Source organism: Pecten maximus, chromosome 1 (assembly GCF_902652985.1).
Source record: "Pecten maximus chromosome 1, xPecMax1.1, whole genome shotgun sequence".
NCBI classification, from domain to species: domain Eukaryota; kingdom Metazoa; phylum Mollusca; class Bivalvia; order Pectinida; family Pectinidae; genus Pecten; species Pecten maximus.
In genome coordinates this window covers 46,804,001-46,828,382 of record NC_047015.1, presented here as the reverse complement: position 1 = coordinate 46,828,382, position 24,382 = coordinate 46,804,001, and the positions used below count along the sequence as shown (strand labels likewise).

Genomic DNA, 24,382 nt, shown 5'->3' with positions numbered 1-24,382 from the left:
ACTTATTCAAATGCCCATGATAAGTCCATATTTTCAAGTAAAGGACTTAATGATTTCTTTCACAAAATAAATACAGTATTAAAAACAACAGAAGTCATATATATGTTTTATATGGAGGCTTTTTATTTGTGTCAAATTATCACCCATATCTTTCTTGTTAATTCTGTCTAAGAAACAAATTTCATGGAAATGAGATGAACAAAACTGCTGCTTAGATTTCGAGATGTGAATAATGCAAACATGTACACCTGACTATCATGGATCCGATGGAATAACTAGGACAATTGGAATATTATTCTGACCCAATCGCTGTAGGCCGACAGGATGATCATTCTCTATAACTTATCGTCATAAATAGCACAGCATACTATCAGGCTATAGTGATGGATTTTTTAAAATTAATTATTTAACCTTTTGTAGTAACTGGAGCAGGTGCGCTCTTATATCTAACGGCGTACGCCTGTCCTGGTGCACCACGTGCTCCACGAGAACCACCGTATCCTTGGACTCCCTGTCGGCCTGGAGAACCCATCTCACCCATAGGTCCCTGTGGGCCATGTGGTCCTGGTGCTCCTGGGGGTCCAGCTTGACCTACTGCTCCTGGTGGTCCCATTGGTCCGACATCACCTGGCATTCCTGGGAACCCTGGAACTCCAACGTGTCCTGTTTCTCCTTGCATTCCGGGGTATCCTGAAGAAGGATAAGGTAAAACATTATATCAGTGACTTATTACACAATTAGTGTTTTTTTATCTTCATGTGTTTTGATAGTTATTCTGTTTTTATTTTTGATTTATTTACATTGTAAAAGTGATCTACTGTAAATGTACTAATTTTGGCGCGTTAACAGACAGACGAAGTGATGAATTCGCTCACCAATGTTAAATTTGCCATAGAAGAGTGCAATCATAATTTAGCGCACCACCGGAAGTTTCATTGTGAAAATCGCTGAGATTATCGCTAATATATGAACAATTACAGTATGGTCAGTATTCTGTCAGCGTTATCACATAACCACGCTTTGACAAATAAAGGGTTGATAATCCTGATTATATCTATAATGATGTGTTATATGTTGTTCAACTGTAAAGGAAATGTGGAACATTTGGTTAACTGTATGGTAAAGGTGACGGGTAATATTACTGACCTTGTGGTCCAAACTCTCCAGTCTCGCCCATGGGTCCCTGGGGTCCAGCTGGTCCGGATTGTCCTTGTTCGCCAGGTTGTCCCTGTTCGCCTACGGCTCCCATATCTCCCTTCTCTCCCTGTTCTCCAATAGCCCCCATATCTCCTGGTGATCCTTGTTCGCCACGTGGTCCCTGAGGGCCGTGTTCTCCTGGTGCTCCTGGTTCACCCTCAACTCCCTGTTCACCTTGTTCACCCTTGTAACCTGGGTATCCATCCACCCCTTGGGGTCCGGGGGAGCCAGGGAGCCCAGGGTGGCCGGTTTCACCTTTACACAAGCAAGTTAAAATGATAACTTTCAATTATCACACCGATGTATGAGGTCAGCTTTAGTGTTTTATTTATTTGTATCTTAATATAGCAATATAGGTTAATATTGACCTTCTGAAGTATATTTTGCTGCATATAATATGGACTGAAAGAACTCTGAGTGAGAACAGTAGCAAAAAAAAAAAAAAAAAAAAAAACGAAATTATAGTGAGGACAGCAACAAAATTTTCAATGAGATAATTGAACAATTTAATGATCTTCCACTTAAGTGAGATTTTAGACTTAAATTCGTTGACGATATTTTTTTTTGTCACATTTTAAACAAGTAATTTATAATTGTTCATTTTTGGAATTGAAATGCTTTTCAACATATTTATTTCAAAGGTAGTACCCAATAAATGTGATGGGGACTTTTGACACAAGAGTAATCAATATCAGCCATTACTTACCGGTGGTTCCTGCTGGGCCTGGTGGTCCCTGGACCCACAGGTGTCTCTTTCTCCTCACTTTACCGTCCTCTGGAACGGCAAGGAAAACAAATAACTACAACACAATGCAGACTATAGTCTTATGTATTTAACTGGTTCCAGAGAATGAGAAATGTGACATAAATTATAAATTAACGAAAATAAGGAAATCTTAATTTATTAAAATCTGATTTAACAGAGATATGACTCGAAAGAGACGAGAAATAGTACTGTTGAATATAGCATTCTTTACTGTATATAGTCAAGAGTTTGTCTATATAGTTACGTGCTACTATACAATAAAATATTGTACACAAGGCACTAGATATAACAACCTTTCAATAAAAGTTAGGGTTAGATACAGTCGGATCAAAAAGGAATTCATTTGCATGATACCGAAGAGGCGACATATTGGAATTAAAATGATCGCCAAGCACATGTGTATTCTGACCCATGTCATTATTCAGAAATAAAGCGGCGTTCTTTTACAGGTACATGAAATGTGTGTACTGGTGCTAATCTCTCTCTACAGAGTTTTGTATGTTGAGTGATATAATGACATGTCTCCGAATAAATACAACATATTGTATTGTGGTAAATAAATTACATGTATAACGCAATGTATAATTCGATACTTATCATATATAACCCATATCTAGGCTTCTGAAATCATATAAACAAGTTATTAAAAATGAAAATGAATTCTGATATATTTCAATAGTAATAGTATAATGGTGCTCAAAATGTATGCTTCGTATCCCGGACATAGGCCATTCTTACCGTTCGTAGCGTTGTTTCCCCGTACGTTTTATATGGTTACGGCTGCTAAAGCTTCGTCGTCAGGGTAACCTGTTCGCCCCTCATGTTGACTGGATTGATGTCGCAATTATATCATTTAATTGTTTATTTATAAACTTTCTTTCAGTTTACAGAAACATTCGCGATTGCGTTGTTGATTAACAGCAGTCAGAACACCACAGCAACCAAATTGAATCTTCATAGAAAACAGGTAAACTAATAAAATTTCAAATATATATTTTATATCATTTGTTTACACGAACAATCCCAACTATCCTGTTATTGATTTCTAAATTGTCAAAAATTGAAACTTTTGAAATTAAAATTGATAACCATTTCGTACAATAACATCAACAGAGATTACGCGAATGTTGTATTATGAAGTATGTGGAGTATTTTTTTTTTATATGTTTACTATGTTTCGGTTCATTTTGGTTACCATGGTTACAGTCGCAGCACTGTGTTGTATAAAGGAAAAAGCAAACTTCTTTTATCAAATGAATGCTAGCCTCGCGTAAGAGAGTTTTCGAGTTTATATAATTAATCTTGCAAAATGCAACCACTATCCATGGTATGTTGAATTATAAATAATATTAAATTATAGATAATCATTCTCAAAACAAGATCGCAAAATTTTTGTTACGCTAAAAATCAGAATCATTGAATACGTACATCCGTACGTAACTTCTAATATGCTTTGGTTTGCAGTTCTTAATAAGTGAGATGACCCTGTTTCATCATACTTTCTTAACTTAAAGGAAATTCCTTACCTCAAAGGTTGCATAGGGTAGCATACGATTAAAAATATCTTTGTTAAGGAACTTTCAATTCTGTAATGGTTTCCCATAGACAAATTTAAGTTATTGAAGTTCCTAAGTTGCGGAACATTAATCAAACCGGTTGAGTTCAAAAGTTAAATGGTAGAAGAGAAAGCTATCCAAAATGATAACTGACTTGGCGGTTGCAACATAAAGATTGCGTCTCGACATCAATACTGGTTGTATGGAAAAGTGTAACCAACCGCAGCGACATCAAAGCTGTCAGTCTGGACACGTGCATGCAGCGGTGTTGTGTATTGTTGAACGTGAACGAATATTTCAATGATGATATCTCACAGCCCGCCATGATTCGAACGCGGAGAAATTACGATCTATGTCATACAGTTCATGAGCATAATATACCATGCTTAAAATAACGGTTTCGCCAAAAAATCGCCAATTGTTGATATAAGACAGTAGAGTAGTTATCGTTTTATGTGCATACCTTCCTCTTCCACCAATAAACAAAAACAAAAGGTTGATACGCAGCCGTCCCTCGCTACTTCGAATGCTTCTTAGTTTAACAAAATTTAAATAATTAAAATAACCCTCTTGCAAGAGGACACTTATTGTACGGATACAGAATCCAGGGTTCCAACCTTGGCAGCAGTATATACATGTATGAATGTTCTGGGAAATATAATTATTTGTACCCTAAAAAAGATAATAATAAGATAATCAAAATATAATTAGGAAATTCGGAGTAACGAGAGACAATAGTAAGCAAGTAATAAGGCGGATGAAATGATTTTTATAACTGAATGTAAAACAAAATCAAGAATGAATTGTTTTAAAGTGTTTTATTTTAATCGCCATAGAGCAACACTTACAATTTTTCCTTCACATTAACGTATTTTTGTTGCAAATGGGACATATTGTCTGAACACTATACCTGTTTGAAAAGGAACATTTATTACCAACCGACAAATATTTTCAAGCGATGGAATAGAACAAATGAATGAAAATGTATTGGAATTTCAAAATGTCTTATTTAATAAATACATTCGTGCTGATTAATAACCCTTGCTATTATATTGGGCTGGCTGCTGGTATGCCTTGCTACGGGGTGCAGGTTGATAAGATTTAGAAGGGGCTGGTTGGTATTTGGCTGGGGCTGGTTGATAAGCTTTAGATGGAGCTGGTGCCCTGTATGCAGCAACGAAGTATTGGGCTGCCTGGCCAGGGTATCCCTCTTTGTCCTGGGGCACCTCTTGGTCCCTTTTTGCCAGTTTGTCCTGGGTATCCCTGTGGTCCTTGTGGTCCTGGTGCGCCATGTGGTCCTGCCTCACCCTGTGGACCATCGGGTCCTTGTGGTCCAGCAGCTCCCATTGATCCGGTTTCTCCCTGTGGTCCTGGGGCTCCCTGGTCACCCTTCTCTCCCATAGCTCCTGGCAGTCCTGGTGGTCCAGCGGGTCCATCTTCTCCACTTTCTCCTTGGGGACCAGCCGGTCCAACTGCTCCTGGCATGCCTGGGAATCCGGATTCTCCTTGAGCTCCTGTAAGTCCAACATCTCCCTGTGGCCCGGGTGGACCCTGTGGTCCCTGCTCTCCCTGGTCTCCAGTGTAACCCTGTGGGCCATGGGGGCCTGGACGGCCTGGGGCTCCAACAGGTCCTGGCACACCAACATTTCCTTTATCGCCGGGGGCACCAGGTGCACCTTGAGGTCCCATGGGACCATCTTCGCCGGATTTGCCTTTTTTACCTACAAGAAGGGTTTTTATTAGACACACCCATACGGAAAGCGGGTCTCAATCAATTCAAGTTGCGAAAGCAGCGAGAGAATTGCGCCCGCGTTACAGCAATACGACACGTTTCGTCAGTAATAGAAATCAAATGCAAAATATGTCATATCCCATGGTAATCTTGATATTTGTTTGATATAAAAATCTTTTTAGCTTCATAAATCATTCGCAGTTTTAAATAACGACTATAAATTCTTGATTATGATGGGTTTATTATTGTCTATAAAACCTACAGATCAACCAGCGATTGATTCAAGAAATCAAAATTATAAAAACAAAAAATAATACGACGTTGAAAAACCCGAAAAAATATTTGTAAATAAAAAGAACTTACCAGGCATTCCGACTGGGCCGGGTGGACCCCTAGCTGCAGCATAGTAGTAGGCCCCGCTCCTCTTCATGCGGTGTGCTGCATCTATGGCATCATTGTCGTCTATAGCATGAAAAGAAAAGTGAAGGATTGGTCTACTACCGAGCGAGAGACCTCGTGCACCGACAGTTAGGTGTCCGATTGTGTTCTACATCCCATCGCAACGCACATACTTATAGATCGTGTAATGTATTATACTGCGAGCACGGGTTTTAATATTGCTCAAGGATAACCGAAGCATACATAAGCCACCATTGTTTTAAGTCAACAATTTTCTACCTTTAGTCAAAAACTGTATATCTATTGTGTGAAATCAACAATTATCTACTTTAGTCAAAAATGGTAAATCTACTGTATCTAGCTACACCTTTGATAAACAAAATATTTATTTACTGTATTTAGTCAACAATTTATATCTTTGATAATAATATGAATGTGTATTTAATGTATTAAGTCAACAATTTATAACTTACTGTATTTAGTCAACAATTTATAACTTTGATAATAATATGAATTTGTATTTACTGTATTTAGTCAACAATTTATAGCTTACTGTATTTAGTCAACAATTTATAACTTTAGTAATAATATGAATTTGTATTTACTGTATTAAGTCAACAATTTATAACTTACTGTATTTAGTCAACAATTTATAACTTTGATAATAATATGAATTTGTATTTACTGTATTTAGTCAACAATTTATACACTTAATAAAAAAATGTATCTACTGTATTTAGACAACAATTTATACCTTTTGTCAAAATAGTATATCTACTGCATTTAGTCAAAACTATCAGATTGTCTTCACGTTTAGTCACTTACATCATCTCAATTTTATTTAGTATGGATAGAGTAACTGTATATCATTACAAGATGATACATGTTTACTACAACTAAAAAAAAAAAATATGTATTACTTCAGTATTGTTATTTTAACATATCTAGTCTAGAAAATTACTGTTCTTAATGTATTCAGATGTACAGTATTGGGTTACTAATATGTAAATATAAACCCATTTATAGAAGATTAGCATAGTCATCACTTTAAGCATTAGACCAATGGAAATAATATTGATTAAGTCACTGATATATATACTGTAAATCACATAGATTTCGTGAATACTTTATTTCGCGAACTTACCTCTTTAAACATATTCGTGAATACATGATTTCGCGAATGTTGATTTAGAAATCACTATAAAGTTGCGAATGATGAACTTTTAATCATGGCCTATGCAAGCCTCCTATATCGGTACCATATCGATTGGTCGCTGTCTACATGTGTTATTTTCGTACAAAGAATCACGAATGATTTGAACTCCAAGCGTATCAACGAAAAAATGAATCCCACGCGAAATATAAGTGATTTACAGTATTAAATATGTCCAGTCACGAATATACACTATTTTTTTTAATTTTCAGATATAACTTAGTCTCACAGAATATCCATAGATATAATAAATTTTTAACAATATCATATTGACTGTTTTTTGTTGCCTTTCTTTAATAAATGTAAATATTTTTTATGTGGAAATGTCCTACACCTCGAGAATAGTTTGATTTAGTTTATTGATTTGACGATATTTCTGAATGCTATCTTACACCAACATATTATAATATAGTATTTAGTAGTTATCAAAAATAATCTTTTAATGCATAGATGGGTTTAATGATACACTTTTTTTCTACTTTTTAAAACTACCTTTTAAAACTTTAGACACATAAAACCTTTGGTAACAAAGCAATAGCGCATTTCAACACAACATAAGGTAAATTTCTATACTTCACAAAAAATAGAAAATAAAATAGTAAAACTTACCCCCTGGGATTATTCCGGCAACAAGGTCATCTAGTCGTTTCTGTAAATCCTGAATCCTGCTTTCAAGTTCCCCTAAGTCTGCTGCACTTGGCGCTACATACGTGGCGGCAATGCCCAAGACGAAGAGAATTATACAAGCCTTCATGATGACGTTGAATCTACAGCTAGTGAGCCTAGGACTGACGAACTGGGGCTGGACGCGGTCTTTTATACCCCTCGCTAATTAGCATGTTGGACTCCACTCTCCCTATCCCAGGAAGGCATATTGCCCAAGCTAAGAAATGCTGTCTTTGCATTCTTGTTTGTGTACGTCAAATAAACCAGTATAATACTAAATCATTTGTTCTGATAACGACCGTTAAACGGCGATACTCAACAGTTTGTTATATTTGTGTAATTACCATGTTAAAATAATTTTGCATATTTACCTGTAAAATAAGTATAGATATTTATTTGTAGCTTTCTTACGCTTTATGCTTCGTTATTCCAGAGACCAAAATCAGTCAAAAAGGAGAAATTATCAAAATAAGGTTTCTTTAAAGAAAAATGTAAATGTACGCTTAAGAGTTCGATAAGAAATTCCAGTTTACGCCCGGATTTTATTCGTTTTCAATTCATTCTTCCTCCGGAAACTTGGTGGCTTATAGGCGGGAAACACCCTTCCGGAAATCTTTAATTTCTCTCCATCTTGTTTTATGACGATCGATACTGTGTTGTTACTGTCCTATTAATTCCGTTTTTAACTTTTGTGTTTTAAGAACCAATACTTATTCTGAAATGTCGAAATACACCAGAACATTAAGATGTGTTTTCCAATGTGAAAGACAATTCAAGGCAAATGAGTTTCACCATACATTTTTTTTCTAAGACTACATTTAAGATATAGGACCTGAAAATATGAAACTCAAAAAATATTTTAGAAATTCAAAACTGACCTAAATTAATATTTAAATCAAACACGTGTGTATACATTCCGATCCGGTCCCACTGTTCATAATTATATAGGGTTAGGGTAAACCTCGGGGATAAAAAAAATGCCACCAGAAAATGATATGACTTTAAGACATAGAATAACATAAATATTCTGGAGATTGTACTTAAATTTGACGGGCTGTAAGTTTTATCCACGAGAGAATTACATCTTAGTTCATTATTTACTTTTTCTCTCAATGTGGAGTTCAAGTATTGTATATTGCATTCTTATTATTTTAACGACTGTTTAATGCACCCCTGTTATCACCAGGGAGAACACTTCAATTTTGTTGTATGCCAACATGCTTATTTTGTATGTCTACTTTTCTGCATGCACAATTGAGCGCCAATGTTGCAGAGCCCAGTACTATCAGGATTGACGCAGATCGAGTGGCGAATCAAACCACAAGTACTGCGCCAGGCGTGACGTTTACAGACACGTGTTTGGAGTCGATGAACTCTCACGAAAGCAGACTTTGGCTGGTTGTAACTGACCATAAACGCTGAGTGTACATGAATGTCAGACTATCTTACCTAAATAGTGAAACTGAAGTAAATTGTAAATTCAGTCAACGTCCAATTTCAAGTGTACCATAAAATCAATCTACTTGCTTGTATGATAGCAACTTTAAAAGCTAATAGCTCGCATATTGGTGACAAATTTCCTATAAATAGTCATTTATTTTCAAATATGAACAAGGAAATTAAAGTATTATAATTAATTAACAAAAATAGAAAAAGGATGATAAAACATTTTAGCAGAGTCCATTTTATCCTTTTGGATCCTCCAACATTAAAATATAAATATATAAAAGGTGATTTATAGAGAAGGCCAATGTTTTAACCTTGTAAGAGTGACGTAGCGCATCTTAAACACCTATGGTTTGGTATATTAACAACATTGTGTTATCATCAGGAGCCTCTTGCCTGTAGTAATTCATTACTTCATTAACATGACGCGTTAACTCTTATAATAAGCCCTATTGTGCCCCACTAATATATATAAAATATGGTATAGCATGTTCATATCAATGCTTTAACTATCTAATAATAAACAGCCTCCGGGACAGTGGTGGTCAAGTGAGACTTGAAAACACAAATATATGAAATAATAAAATATGTTTCATCATATCAATAACTATTCATATTAATGCTTTAACTAAGTAATCATTGGCTTCTTGATGGTGATCCTTTATGGCTTAAGAAAACTTTTTACTGCCCCCCCCCCCCCCCCCCCCCCCCCCCCCCACTCCAATTCTAAATGGCGTGTCCACAAAATATGAATATTACCTATATGTAGATTTATGTGTATATGATTTCATTATGTTTACTTGTATACAGAAATCTTTAAATGCGTCCAAGTAAATATTTACAAGTAAATTGCTATGAGCTTGTAAACTTTATGAAAAACGAATCCCTTTATATTGACTATATATACCAGGTCACAGTTGTGTGCCAAAATGTTCTGTAACCGTAGCCATCATCAAACACACGTACCTAGGTATCGGTGGAGTTTGGAGGGGTCTTCAGCACTAACTTAATTAAAACACCATTATATCTTATTACACGGGGAGGGACAGTTTCTCTCCCATTAAATCTGATATTGCAGTTTCATTGCATTCTTTAGGAGATAAAACTAAAAATCGAATCCGTGTATATATTTTAGATCTGATATGGTGTATTGATGTCTTAGCATTATGTTTATATTGATAATAACAAAAAGTTCTTTAAGTGTATATTTTTAATGTTTAAAGCCACAATCAAACTTAGATTTAACATTGGGGTATGTGGCTATAGTAAGGAAATACTAACACGTTTATTGTTATGTTTTAATGGCGTTCGTATAACGGAAAGTACACGATGGCACCTCTGTCGATTAGATTATATTAGGCGCATGACTTGCTGTACACAGCATCTGATCAGTGCACAGGGGTTTGAAAAACAACTGATATTGGGGTCAGACCCTTGGGTTAATTTTAGCAACGTGTAAAACCCCTGTGGATCATGTACATTGTATATGCTGTAAATATTTTTTTTTTCAAATTGTCAGTTTTCTTATTTGTTTAAAAGATCGTTCAAACCATTATTTGCGAATTTAATAATTATGATTGATATTGAAATATTTTATTCTCAGTTTCAAATATTCACGAAGAATGCCAATGGACAGGAACATAAAAATAACGTCGAAAAACATGATTCGATCTTTTCTTGAAGAAAGCACGATGTAGATTTACTGAAAAAATCAGTCCCTCTCTTGGTTTAAACAGTATTTTATTACCAAATATATATACAATATACACAACAATTAAAAACAGGGACTTGGCAACAAGAGTACTCTCTTATTTTAAGCCATCTCCCTACATCCTACAGAAAAACTGACTTTTGATCTTATGCTAATAATGATATACGGTTTACAGTTATTTCCTCAGAGGGCGATCCCTGTATATATGTTTCAGTTTGAGGAGTTTTACAAGGCATTCTGGTACAATGATAACGTTAATTAACACGGTACTGATATCAAGCCAGTACCCCTAACAGCTGCCTTACTCAATTACAAGGTAGTCTGAAATACAGGATAATTTAGATAGATATTCGGGACTGTTAGGTATTTGTATCTATCGATGTGGTTGTTCTTTGCAAATTTTAACATTTAAATTCAGAAAAAGTACATTGTCTCGAGATAGCTGTCTCTGGATAACTGTGTTTATATATTCCAATAAAATGATAGACAAATATTTCTTCAATGTTCACAATAATTATACCAAGCGGAACATTTTGACAGAAATCATTCTGCTGAGATTAAAAACCTGAAAAGCCAGCATTTTGCTCAAAAGTCCCATCATATCAATACTAAACTTGACACTTGAAAATCTGATACAGTGGAACCGGCCATATTGGTTCTATTAATGAATTTTCAAACCAATGTCATGATATATTATATACAGTTCATGATCCTGTTTGGTTTTAACGTTCTTTGTTTTAAAGGTACACGGAACAACGGACGTGTCAGGTAAGTAAATTAGTGTATATCTGTTATAAAAAGGGGAGCGTGATTTGTAATACGGTAATACCTCGATGTCTTTTGTACAATCATTTAAGATTGCAGGTGACACTTCTTGTGGACTTCAGGTCCCAAGGTTTGTCGTAACCGGTATGTCACTCTTGAATAGATTTGAATAACGAAATATATTAGAATATAAACTTGACCGTTGTACGGTGTCCCCAGCATCATTGACGAGTCCTAGAAGGAAAATAACAGCAGTATGATGCAGTTTGATTTTTCGACTGTACTCTATCTGTCTCTCAATTTATATTGAAAGGCAAAAATATATTGTGGGTCTTTGTTGAAAAATCCTTGGAGAAATATGGATTAAATATAAGTGTACCTAACATGCGTACGTTTACATGTTGTAATAGGGATGGTATTGAACAACATCATTATGTCCTCATTATAATCTTCCATGATGTAAATGTATATTAGAAGGCGCACGAATAATTTGTGCCTAATTCTTTTTATATGTTTGACACAAAATATGTTTAAATCAAATCAAAAGAAATACCAAAATGATGCACATATGGATAGTGTGATAGTATTGGTGTACAAAAAAATAATTACTCATCACTTCTGAAACATTCGTACATGCCAGAATCTGGCTAACGTAACCGACCTACGCTAATTTGAGGGTGAGGAAGCCATGAAGTTAATCTGATCGGGGCAAGGTGCGTGATGAGAAATCTGATTCGTTGGACTGTGGGAAAGTGATACTTATCGAAAACACAAATATACTTCCGAAACCTGGTACTCTGCTTTATACTGCGGTTCTTTGATGTCCGCTCTGCTTCGCTTGTTAGTTTGTATTACATATGATTTATCTTAAATAATTAGTATTTTTGTGAAATAGTTTCTTAAATGATACCAGTTTGGCTAGACTACAGAACTAGATATGCTCATTGAAATCCTATACATTTAATTAGGTTAAAAAGAGATTTACGTGTCTGATGTTAAAGCAATGCAAGCTCCCATACGTGATCACTTCTCCATCACTGCATATACGATACAACGGTAAAAAATAGTTTACAGTAGCCAACTCGGAAACGGCTTTATACAAATTAACTCATAAGACAAGAATTGTCGGAAAATATATGACATTTTCAGTTTTTACTCTGTTATTTACTTGTTACCATCGCCGTTAGATTTTGTTATGCTTTAAAAAATGGATTTTATCAAGCTATTGGAAATTGTGTACATCGGTCTTTCTACTGAAATACATGAAGTTTCATTATCAATTTAAAAAAAACTTACATCAAATTATCTGATCTCCTTATCAGTTCGCTTTTATCAAGTATTTAGAAAGGGCCCAAAGAATGTTTTAAAGATTTTCATGTTTTAAAGCTAAAATAAGATTTAATGACCAATCCTAGATGGTTTTTTTTTTACATTTAATTTAGCAAATCTCGAATGTCGACGGGAATACTTTTTCAAATTTGTCCATAGCCTCTTCGACTGCTCTTATCTGATAAATTCTGTATCTTACCATGTACCTAGTCGACACCTTAGGAAGAGTGAAAAATCATTATTTTACAATTCATTAAGCAGACTAAGTGTTCGTAAATTCAGCTTTCTTATGAGAAGCCAAAAATATTTTAATGATATCATGAACACTTAAAATGTATTTGTCATTCTCTGTCAACTTTTAAGAAACAGTTGAAAGAAGTACTGTTTTAAGAAATTTGTTGCTACTTTTATGTTGTTTTTGTTTTTTCTATCTTCATAACCGTATTATTTCTTTATTTATTTCTTGTTGTTATAAAATTAATCTACATTTTGTTATCAATTCTATTATTGGACCTTAGGGTCTGTTCAATTGAAATAAAATCAAATAAAATCAAAATTGAAATCAATTAAAAAACAATAAAATATTCGAAATAGGAAAAAAACATTGTACTATCTCTTTAAACTAAAGACAATTTAGACAACTGAGTATCAGACAAAACTTTTTTTTTTTTTTTAAATTATACTTTCTAATTGAGTTTTCGGTAACAAATATATGGAATACACGGAGATATACGTGTAGTCTTTGAATTAAATCACTATAAATATAATAAATCCGAGTATCTTTACACATTTCGTGGAAATCGTATTCTGAAAGTTTCATGGTAGACATCATGCTATCATATGGGAATATTCTATTACTTTTTGTCATATAATGTCGGAGATACCCGATGCTCTTTGATATACCGTTGTCACTACCTGGTTTTCAGTTTGAGGATGTTAATTATCATGAATTTGATCTAGAATCGCATGACGGATGTCGTCGATGAAGCCGAAAACGCTTATTCCTCCGAAACACCTGGTCTTGTACTTGTTTAGGGGTCTCCATTTGCTTATTTTTTGCACTCGTTATGTCGATTTTTATTCAGAATTACGATTTCGTTTCTATATAGGTATTCTCAGCTTGTTTTGACACTTTTGTAGTTATTGTAGTGAACTAGATTAACGCTTTCGTTATATACTTGATAATAAGTATTTAGATGTATGGCTAACTTCCTTCATTGCTGTCCTCTGGATATCTAAACCTTTGGACCTTAACACCACTGAAGCGTTTTAATTCTTAAGTCATAGTAAAAAGTGCTATTCACATGTGCCTTGTTCAGCCCTTCCCGTTTAAATGTTTTATTCCAACGGAAATGGATATTTAAGTACATATAATAATACATTAATACATTACCTATTCACTTCTAATATGCTGTTTCCTGTACAGTGAATATACGTAATGTAGTGGAAATGTTGTTTTATCATTTTTTTATTTTTAGATATTTCCGCCGAACTATGATCGCGCCATTTTGAGTTCCGATTGTGTTATTGCGTATATTTTGGGCGCGTCAATTGAACAATGCATTTATCATTTGCATTAGTACATTTTACATTTACATTAAAAATACATTTTCGTTCCTACAAATATTTGATTTCACTGCTTCTTCTAAAATACCGATGAGATCAATAACCAACTTAAGTTAAATTTTTTTCAGGAGAATATCATTTACAAAGCTATAAATTGACTTGGTATATTGGAATACGTTTCGCTGAGGGGGTAGATTTTGTGTCTTTGAACTAATGATAATGGAGAAATTGGTGTAAGTGTAGCACTCAAAGGTATTGCGGTCGACCGGTCTTTTGATACACACATAGACAAGGGAAGAAAAAACACTTGAAATTAAGTACGAGAATAAACTATGTGTCTTTATGATATCACGTTCAAATTAATTGGAGCGACACCTTAAACCCCGGGCAACATTCCAAGGGTCGAGGCAACTGTAACGTTACACACTTTCCCAGCAATGAACAACATAACTCCGATAAGCGAAAGCTTTTTTTAACCAATAATCATATCTAGTCATAAGCTTTAAGCTTTCTGTGTTATCAGCCCCACGATAAATGCACTCGCATAACGTTTCATGCAGCCACAATGACTTGAGTCATTGATAGAACGGAAAACAAGAAGATAAATTCAAATCCTTTACATCTACAGATCCCTCCTACTTTAACTTTATCGTGATAATTACCCAGGCCTATCTCTTTCAGTGAACCCTTGATATGAGATTCCGTCTTAGTTTAGACACCAATTTCTGCAGTTGACCGTAGCCCATTGACTGAATTACGACAAGCCATGTGTGTTACAGATTGTGTGGATTCTTCTGGAGTTTTCCGCTAAATTCCTTCCGCCATACAAAAGCAATTCCTACAAAGATAAGTTACTGAGATCGCACTTTAGCCTAATTCAAAAATATCCACTTAAACTTATTTTATTCACAGTTTCGTTCATTCTACAGCTGCATATGTACATTACAACACTCGTCACCACCATGTATACAGGAAGTGTCCTCATCACCGTCCTTTTTGGAATGTGTGTCGCCTTCCGCGTACAGAAAGACGTTGTATCAGAGGAATTGTTGACACAGATAAACAACTTTGATAAACAACTCAGTGAATTAGAGGAATTGATCAACAAGGTACGAGAAGAAGTCTTGCAGGAAGAAGGTAGGAAAACGTCCTGATAATCCATACGTCTGCTGCACACTGCAGAGTTTCCTGTTTCATCCTTTATCTATCACTTCTTCTCCAAACTCTTTTTTTTTCCTGATGGAGTAGATTGCCAAAATGCCATTTGCAGTCTGGATCAGGTTTTCCGACCTTTCGTCCTTTGTCTACGTGAAAAATTATCAGCCTTTTGACTATCAGACGATGACCTTTGGTTCAAATTGAAGATATAAACATTTCCTTTGCTGGAAGTCACAGTTCATTATTCCCTTAGATCGGTATACCTTGACAAAGCTGATACACACATGTCCGTAACTGATACCTTAGTTTAAAATGATAAATTACAAGGAAATAGTCAATTGGAGATCAAACGGTCTAAAGACCGAAACGTCGTGAGTACTAATAGGCTTCAGAGCATCCAGTATTTTTTCATTATGATTGTAATATGCTGTTTGGATTTTTTAAAAGTTTACTTTGTGATGATTTCTTTCCATTTCATTTGATTTCATCTTATTTATTTCAATATAAAGAAAAAGCTTGATTTTAAAAATGTCCATAGACATTTTTATATTGTATTCTATGTGTGAAATATTTGCGAATTATATATATAATATCTATAGTACTTAAAAAGTAAAAATATTGTATTAACATTTATTGTAGCATTATTTTCTTTTAAAGGCATTTAGCAATTTGTTTTTAATACAATTGTAATTCGTATGACAAGGAGCCGACAAGTCACTAGACTAATAAATATTTCGGCACTATTTATTGTATAAAAATAAATTAATCATATTTAAATATTTTTAAACACTAACGGTGACATTTATTAAACAAGCTTTTTAATGCCGTTACTAATATCACGCACGTGTTTTAAAATGCATTTACAAAAGTGTAATTTAATAAACATAAGTTAATGGTATCGTTGCCCAAGCATGTGTATTGTTTAAAATAATGGCATTGTTATCCCAGCATATCTATTGTTTAAAATAATGGTATTGTTATCCCAGCATATCTATTGTTTAAAATAATGGTATTGTTATCACAGCAGATATATTGTTTAAAATAATGGAATTGTTGTCCCAGCCTGTCTATTGTTTCACCATCATAAACAAAGGAAGTCAACATCAACGATTTCTGTTTAATGTTAAATGATGAGTGGTAAATGCGTGTCTTGTAAATTAATAATTTAATCACTAAAATATAGATTTTACTTGAATATACATACATTACATTGATTTAAAATATCAAACGATAGCATATTTCTGGAGTTATCGATCCCTGGTTCGATTCTAGTGGAGGTTGTGATTTACAATGATATAATATGTGACCGTTTGTTAATTACTGTCATTCGTATATCTATTCAGATTGTTAAACGGCATAGCAGGTACATGTAGTACTTATTGGTACTACTAGTATATCCTTTGTTTTTCTCACATATATGACACAAATTAATACACCATTTAGTTATGTGACGAATATGTTTTTGCTGAGTTACGTTGTATCAGAGAAAATAAGAGAAATTACTCCAAATTATTCTCAACGAGATCCTATTATTCACCATTTCCTTAACGCAGTCCTTTGAAAATATCAAAACACGTGAGTTGACGCTTCACCTATCCAATTTTGTACCGTCCATTCTGAAACGTTATCTTGTAATGAGACAGATCCCCAGACCACACACTGTGACAGAGAGATGTGGTATATGATATTTAACTAATACAGAGGTTGTTTCCGGTGTATGTATAACACATAATCGGCCTGTTATTCAGTGAATTCACTAGTGTAATATACACTGGAGCTCATACACTGCGGCGTCCGTCTGTTGTCCGTGTGTCGTTCGTCGTCCAGTTCGTCTGTCATCCATGTGTCGTTCGTCCGGAGTCGGATACTTCCTTTAACGATTTCATCTCAGCACTTAAAGGTCTGGAATCATGATATTTGGCTGGTAGATTCCTGGGATAGAGTCCAGAAAAGAAATGGCCTTGACCTATCTAAGGTCATAGGGGTCAAATTTGTTAAAACAATGATTTCTTATGATAATCTAAAATGCCTGATTCAAATTACACGGCTAGTAGGTTTCTGTGATTATAGTCGGACACATTTAGAGAAAAGAAATGACCTTCATCCATATTCAGGTCACAGGGTCAACTTTATATATAAAATCAGTCAACATCCTCTGATTAACTAAAAGGCCTAGAATCAAGATATTTAGTTACTAGGTTTCTGTGATAATGTCGACATTTAAGAAATGAAATTAGTTCCAAGGTCGCAGGGGTCTAATTGGTTGAACCCCTCAATTGACTTTTTCTTATTAATGAAAAGTTTTTAGAATGAAGATATAGAGCTAGTATATTCCTGGGATACCGTTCGGAAAAAAATGTAAAAGAAAATGCCATTGACTCTAAATTTCATGGTCACATGTGCCATCTTTGTTTAAACACTCAAATGACGACTTTTTCCGATTAACGAAAAGGCCTAGAATCAAGATAATTGTTTAGTTAAAGGTATCTTAAATTGATGTGAATTATGAATCTCGTCTCGACGTTTTAATTTTAGATCTTATGAACTTATTACATATGTAAACCTTGTACTGTAGTAACTCGATACTTATGAATGTAACAAGTGGTTAACTACTATGATCTATATGATATACACACGAAATATTCCTTCATATGATTTTTTTTCTCGTGTGAATTTCATGTTAAAAAAGTCACGTGAAATTTATGTGAAATTCACATGAAATTCACATGAAAAAAGAAAACGTGAATTTCACATTAAAAACATTTCACGTGAATTTCACGTGACTTTTTTCACAGGAATTGTTTGCCTGTGTAGACATAACCTTTAAAGGGAGTAAAAACAATAGTCTGCAATGCGGCAATGCTTAGTGTTGTGGGACCTTAGGTATATATATTTTAACTTAGATAATCTAACTATTATCATTTAATCAATTGTTATCATTAAGATTATTTGATATTATATCAGAATACTGCGTATGCTATGAGTGATAACTATATGTTACAAATGCATGTCTACTGTGTGACTGTATTAATACAGCAGTTATATAGTATATACGTATACTGAATCTATAATTATATTTTTTATGACTGTATTATTTCGTAGTTGTGTCACTGTAAGTACATGTCTACATAAGTTAAAACTTTGGTTAGGTCCATTTTGATTCTCCTTTCCTGACTTCTACACTGTTGTTTCAATGACTTCACTAAAGAGCCTTATTCTGATCCTGGTAAAGTTTTACTATATACATATTTACTACATAGAATGGGATGTTCATATTAAAAAAATAAATAAATAAAAAACCTCACTACGAATCAATCTTATTATCCAACATCACCTATCATTTCAGCCAAAGATGAGCATATCCTGGTCAGTCGAGTAAAGAGGGGTGTATACTATCGGAGAGGAGCGCCAGGATTTGCTGGTCTCACTGGTAAGACGGCCTTGTGATCATCATGGATATGTACATTAAGCTTTGTTTATTGTTGTCAATTTCTGACGACATCAATGGCAAACTATTCTTTCGCTATATTTCTATATATGAAAACTAACTTAGATACTGCTGATGACCACAATGAACAAATTACCATGGTAATTATGTTGGCACTGTGAGATTTAAAATAGAATAGATTACTCCGAGTAATTATAACATTGCATGTATCAAGGCAAACTTTGTATAGGTCTTGCAATTAATATATTTTAGACTGTAAACATACAGATTTTATCGGTCATCTTATTTCAGCGTTTTTTCTTTAATACTTGATGCGCCAATGCGATAAGATGTTACAATATATGAACGCCAAAGTATACACATTTGCAGAATACTTTATTTATAATCAACCGTTTTGATTAACAGGTGAGCTCGGTGAAAAAGGTGACGATGGTCTTCCGGGAAGTCCTGGGATCCAGGGCCCGGCAGGTCTGGACGGGGCCAAGGGAGAGCAGGGACCTGTGGGACCTCCAGGGGTTCCAGGGATGCCAGGCGATTTCGGACCAAAAGGTACCAGAGGAACATATGGTCCTCCTGGCCCACCAGGATTTCCTGGTAGCAAAGGGGAGACTGGCTACCCAGGAGAGATGGGTGAATGGGGTCCACCCGGTAGTCCAGGACCACAAGGACTAGAAGGCAACAAAGGAGACAGAGGCGATTTTGGTCCACCAGGTAAATATAACACACACAAAATTAAGAAATCCAACGTCTGTCATAGCTAACATATCATTTGCTATCTAATTACTTTTTTTGTGAAAAAAATTGTTAACAGAAGAAGATCGATTATCCGAAAGTAAATCATTTGATTGTTGTTCATTTCTGAAAAGGCATTCCTTGATTGTATGGTGTTCGACAGACTATACTAGACATCTTTGTGATACATCTACATGTATATAGGTATAACATCACTGGGTCAGAGGCTGGCTACTGTAAATACATTGTGTTTTGCAACAGGACTTTTTTGTTATAGTTGGAGTTAAGGTTGTACCGTGTTATTTATCCAATCTGAGTGTAACTTTCCACGATGTTTCCTAATTGCGAGAACTACATCCCGTTTGTCATTCCGATTTTGCACTTGCATCACTGTTGTAACAGGTCATTACAATGTAGGAGGATTATTCTTAATTCACACTTTTACAGGACACCCTGGAGAGCCAGGTCCAAAGGGTGCAGAGGGAGCAGAAGGTTATATGGGCGTACCGGGTCCGATGGGAGGCCAAGGCTATCCTGGAGATATGGGAAGGAGAGGACAACCAGGAATTCCAGGTGCACCAGGTGAACCTGGTGCAGCGGGTTCTTTTGGTCATCCTGGACAGATAGGTTTTCCCGGATCACCGGGACCAACCGGTCCACGGGGTGATGAAGGAGTTGTAGAGCTTAATAACCTGGGTGATTTTATCGACCAACCAGGACCAGAAATGGGAACAAAACTACCTGTATTTAACCAGGAGGCTGGTTCTCCTGTCACCTTCCTGGACTCTGAATCTAATCCATTACCAAGCGAGAGCCTGGGGGAGTCAGAAATGGGATACGTTATGGCAGGTCGCAAAGATGCCCCCATGATGGTGATACCAGGGAGGAATGCACTATTAATGTCCAGTAAAGAACAAGCGTTGGCACCTGCTATGATATCGAAAGATGGACAAGAGATGCCTGCTCCATCAATGATGATGGGAAAGAACGGTCAAGCAGCCCCTATGTTTTTTGGTAAATCTTCAGAAGAGGCGCCAGGACCAGCGATGATGATGACTAAGGATGGGCAAGCAGCCCCTATGTTTTTAGGTAAATCTTCAGAAGAGGCGCCAGGACCAGCGATGATGACGAAGGATGGACAAGCAGCCCCTATGTTTTTTGGTAAATCTTCAGAAGAGGCGCCAGGACCAGCAATGATGATGACGAAGGATGGACAAGCAGCCCCTATGTTTTTAGGTAAATCTTCAGAAGAGGCGCCAGGGCCAGCGATGATGATGACTAAGGATGGACAAGCAGCCCCCATGTTTTTTGGTAAATCTTCAGATGAGGCGCCAGGACCAGCGATGATGATGACGAAGGATGGACAAGCAGCCCCTATGTTTTTGGGTAAATCTTCAGATGAGGCGCCAGGACCAGCGATGATGATGACGAAGGATGGACAAGCAGCCCCTATGTTTTTGGGTAAATCTTCAGATGAGGCGCCAGGACCAGCGATGATGATGACGAAGGATGGACAAGCAGCTCCGGTGGCAGGACAATGGGTATCAAAAGCCTTACCTTCATTTGCAGTTATGTTTCCATATTCCGAATCGGATATACCGGTGGGTCCGGTCAGTGGTACTGATATTGATACAGCGGAGATGCCTGAAGAAGAAGAAGAAGAAGAAGAAGAAGAAGAAGAACAAGAAGAAGAAGAAGAACAAGAAGAAGAACAAGATCAAGAAGAACAAGAACAAGAAGAACAAGAACAAGAAGAAAGAACTGAAGTCGAGGAAGAGGAAGAAGAGGAAGAAGAGGTCAAACCCGTAATCACAGAAGAGGTTATACATGAAGTCGAAGAAGAAGAAGTAGAGGTTGTAACCGAAGTCGAAGAAGGGGAAGAAGAGGTAGAACCTGAAGTCGAAGAAGGGGAAGAAGAGGTCGTACCTGAAGTGAAAGAAGAGGTCGTACCTGAAGTCGAAGAAGAAGAGGAAGTCAAACCTGAAGTGGAAGAAGAGACAGTACCTGAAGTGGAAGAAGAGGTTGAACCTGAAGTCGAAGAAGAGGCCGTACCTGAAGTGAAAGAAGAGGTCGTACCTGAATTCGAAGAAGGAGAAGAAGAGGTCGAACCTGAAGTCGAAGGAGAAGAAGGGGTCGAACTTGAAGTCGAAGAGGCCGTACCTGAAGTCGAACACGAGGAAAAAGAGGTCGAACCTGAAGTCGAAGAAGAGGTCGAACCTAAAGTGGAAGAAGAGAAAGAAAACGTCAAAACTGAGGTCGATCACGTCGAACCAGAGGAAGAGCTAAGTGAGGATGATATTAGCAAGGTAAATTCTGAAGTTGATTCTGAAAATTCACAGGACGAAGAAGAATCTGAAATGGATAGTGATGGAACTGAGGAGGAAACGGAAGAAATAGAGGGAACAGAAAGAGAAACAACTGATTATGGTGACGAGGATGAAAATGAGCTCGCTCCTTATATAATTGGAAACGAATCCGTGAAAACAAAATAATGTGTGGTAAATATGTTGAAAAATAGTAGAAGATGAAATAGTTTTAACTATTAAAAAACGCGATGTTATATGGATTACGCAATATGATGCGAAAATACGGATCAATACACCTATTTTTTTACGTTTTGTATCATCTATATTAAAAGCAATTCAGGACAATTATATTTTTGTATGAAATGAATAACTTTCTGATACGAGATATTCTCCCATGTTGATATTACTGTAAATCACAATAATTTTTGCGTACCCTATTTTTTTATAAAAAATAAACGTATTTTTTTGCTTCGTAATTGAGAGAATGCTATTTAAGTGATGTTAATTATCGATTCAATCAATATGGGTGAAAGATATAAATTCGCGAATTGTCATAACTAGAATAGCGGGGAAATGTTTATCTTGAAAATATAGTGATTTATAGTATACTGGGTTGCTCTAAATGGTATTTTGTGATCTCAATTTGCCGGGCAGCTCTATCCTATTTTACCGCAGTGTGATATCCACCGACAGGATGTCTTGTCTAAATTACTCTGTAAATACAGAGACATTATAGGTTGTCTGTATCTTGTATAGCTACGTAAGACAGCATAAGTAATGCTAAAATATAGTTTAATGAATTTATAGATTTATTTTCTCTTCAGTGTGGTCAGTGCGTATGAAGCTTTCCCTTGTTGTTTGTTTGTTTGTTTGTTGTTTCTTGTTAAATACTTGAAATAATAATGCAGGAGTCTGGATGATTGGATTTTATTTGGTAAATAAATACATATATTGTAAAATAACGCCTTAGATTTTTTCTTCTACAAAACAATTGGTTTCTTTTACAGTTTTAAACTGTCCAATGAGTGGCAAAAAGCAATTGATGTTTAACAGAACTGAAATGAATACAATATTGGCCCTCATATCGATACATATGATACATGAGTACCATACATATGAAAATACGCATTAAGTAGCACAAAGTCACCATGGAGACTGATTTTTTTGCATAATATAATAATGGTACATAATAACTCAAGATTAACTTGAATATATTTTTTATGTTATTGGTATATAACACAAAAGACGGAGTGTACTCTAGATAAACCGCTTTATGGTGAGGGTACACACCAGTTTATATTGTTATATCTCAATAACATACAAATATATTCAAGTTAATCCTTATAATTAAATTTACTATACACAACCCCTGTGGAAATCTACCTTTATTGGCGAGCTCTTTTAGACATTATTACACAGCTTTATCAGCCAATCAAATCCGACTCAACAGTGCCATCATTTTTTACGTAATGGCCTGATAACATATTTTTTTAATCAATGAGAATCTTTGTTACAAACAAGATTAATTTTTTAACTGAACGATCAATTCAAGTATTGCTTTTCTTGTCGCAAAAATCTACTTTCAATTTTGGTATTTATTTCAAAGACAACAAATACATGTAAATAGAAAATTATTACGCTGTTTGTAATATTGTTTTCAGAGCTCATTACGAAAAAGGTAATATTTAACAAGATATTCCATACGAAACGGCAAAGAAACCCCTTTCTATTAGAAAGAGGTAGATCTCAGAACTAAACAGTACATGGTAGAATAGAAATAATCAACTTATACTCGTGTATTGTTGCAGGATATACAACTCGGACTCGGATATTTTGCAATTTTAATTAATAACGAAGGCCTGCAGGCCTTCGTTATTAATTTAATTGCAAAATATCTTCGTCCTCGTTGTATATGCTGCGACAATACACGAGTCATCGTTAATTATTTCTTAATTAATACATGCATATTGATATATTTGTCTTGTTAGTGGATAATTAAAGTAAGCGATTAGTAGCCATTAAATATGGTTGGTGATCTGATTTGGGGGCTTCACGTTGTTTCCAATATTGAAATTCAAATTCTTCCCTGATTAGTGTCTGACATGATTCGGGAGGCAAGCTTAATTATATGTATAGGACATATACCAGTTGTTATGTGGAAAAATACAGATACACTTAATTATCTGTATAGATCATATTAAAGGTGTGGTGTGGAAAACATACACGTACACTTAATTATCTCTATAGATCATATTAAAGGTGTGGTGTGGAAAATTTCAGGTACACTTAATTATCTTTACATATCACATACCAGGTATTGTGTGGAAAAATACAGGTAATCATAATTAGTTTCGTATGACAATTTGGTTTGCCTTGTTTAACGACCTACTAA

At 35.4% G+C, this 24,382-nt stretch overlaps 3 protein-coding genes across 3 annotated transcripts; 2 read left to right on the top strand and 1 right to left on the bottom strand.

The window, feature by feature from the left end:
- Nucleotides 1-406: 406 nt before the first annotated feature.
- LOC117315292 (collagen alpha-1(XXVIII) chain-like) lies at nt 407-2,376 on the bottom strand. Its single transcript, XM_033869474.1, has 4 exons — nt 2,373-2,376; nt 1,904-1,972; nt 1,147-1,452; nt 407-690 (listed from the first exon to the last, which is right to left on the bottom strand). The coding sequence occupies exons 1-4, from the start codon at nt 2,374-2,376 to the stop codon at nt 407-409; spliced, it is 663 nt and encodes a 220-aa protein (XP_033725365.1).
- A 288-nt stretch (nt 2,377-2,664) lies between these two features.
- LOC117315199 (collagen alpha-1(VII) chain-like) lies at nt 2,665-22,943 on the top strand. Its single transcript, XM_033869374.1, has 6 exons — nt 2,665-2,706; nt 2,847-2,930; nt 11,430-11,454; nt 18,851-18,934; nt 19,358-19,663; nt 20,132-22,943. The coding sequence occupies exons 1-6, from the start codon at nt 2,665-2,667 to the stop codon at nt 22,174-22,176; spliced, it is 2,586 nt and encodes an 861-aa protein (XP_033725265.1). The 3' UTR covers nt 22,177-22,943.
- Nucleotides 4,328-5,184, top strand: LOC117335590 (circumsporozoite protein-like). The gene has a single exon (XM_033895688.1). It carries the CDS (start codon nt 4,670-4,672, stop codon nt 5,027-5,029), a length of 360 nt encoding a protein of 119 aa, XP_033751579.1. The 5' UTR covers nt 4,328-4,669; the 3' UTR covers nt 5,030-5,184.
- Nucleotides 22,944-24,382: the final 1,439 nt, after the last annotated feature.

What these genes read in the sequence shown, in the direction of transcription:
- LOC117315292 (XM_033869474.1), bottom strand. An exon ending in AGGCCCAGCAGGAACCACCG is followed by an intron (nt 1,453 to 1,903) that starts GTAAGTAATGGC and finishes GCTTGTGTAAAG; the next exon opens with GTGAAACCGGCCACCCTGGG. An exon ending in TGGAGAGTTTGGACCACAAG is followed by an intron (nt 691 to 1,146) that starts GTCAGTAATATT and finishes ATCCTTCTTCAG; the next exon opens with GATACCCCGGAATGCAAGGA.
- LOC117315199 (XM_033869374.1), top strand. Translation starts at nt 2,665, where the DNA reads ATGTATGCTTCGTATCCCGGACATAGGCCATTCTTACCGTTC. An exon ending in ATAGGCCATTCTTACCGTTC is followed by an intron (nt 2,707 to 2,846) that starts GTAGCGTTGTTT and finishes ACTTTCTTTCAG; the next exon opens with TTTACAGAAACATTCGCGAT. An exon ending in AGGCGATTTTGGTCCACCAG is followed by an intron (nt 19,664 to 20,131) that starts GTAAATATAACA and finishes ACACTTTTACAG; the next exon opens with GACACCCTGGAGAGCCAGGT.
- LOC117335590 (XM_033895688.1), top strand. Translation starts at nt 4,670, where the DNA reads ATGGAGCTGGTGCCCTGTATGCAGCAACGAAGTATTGGGCTGCCTGGC.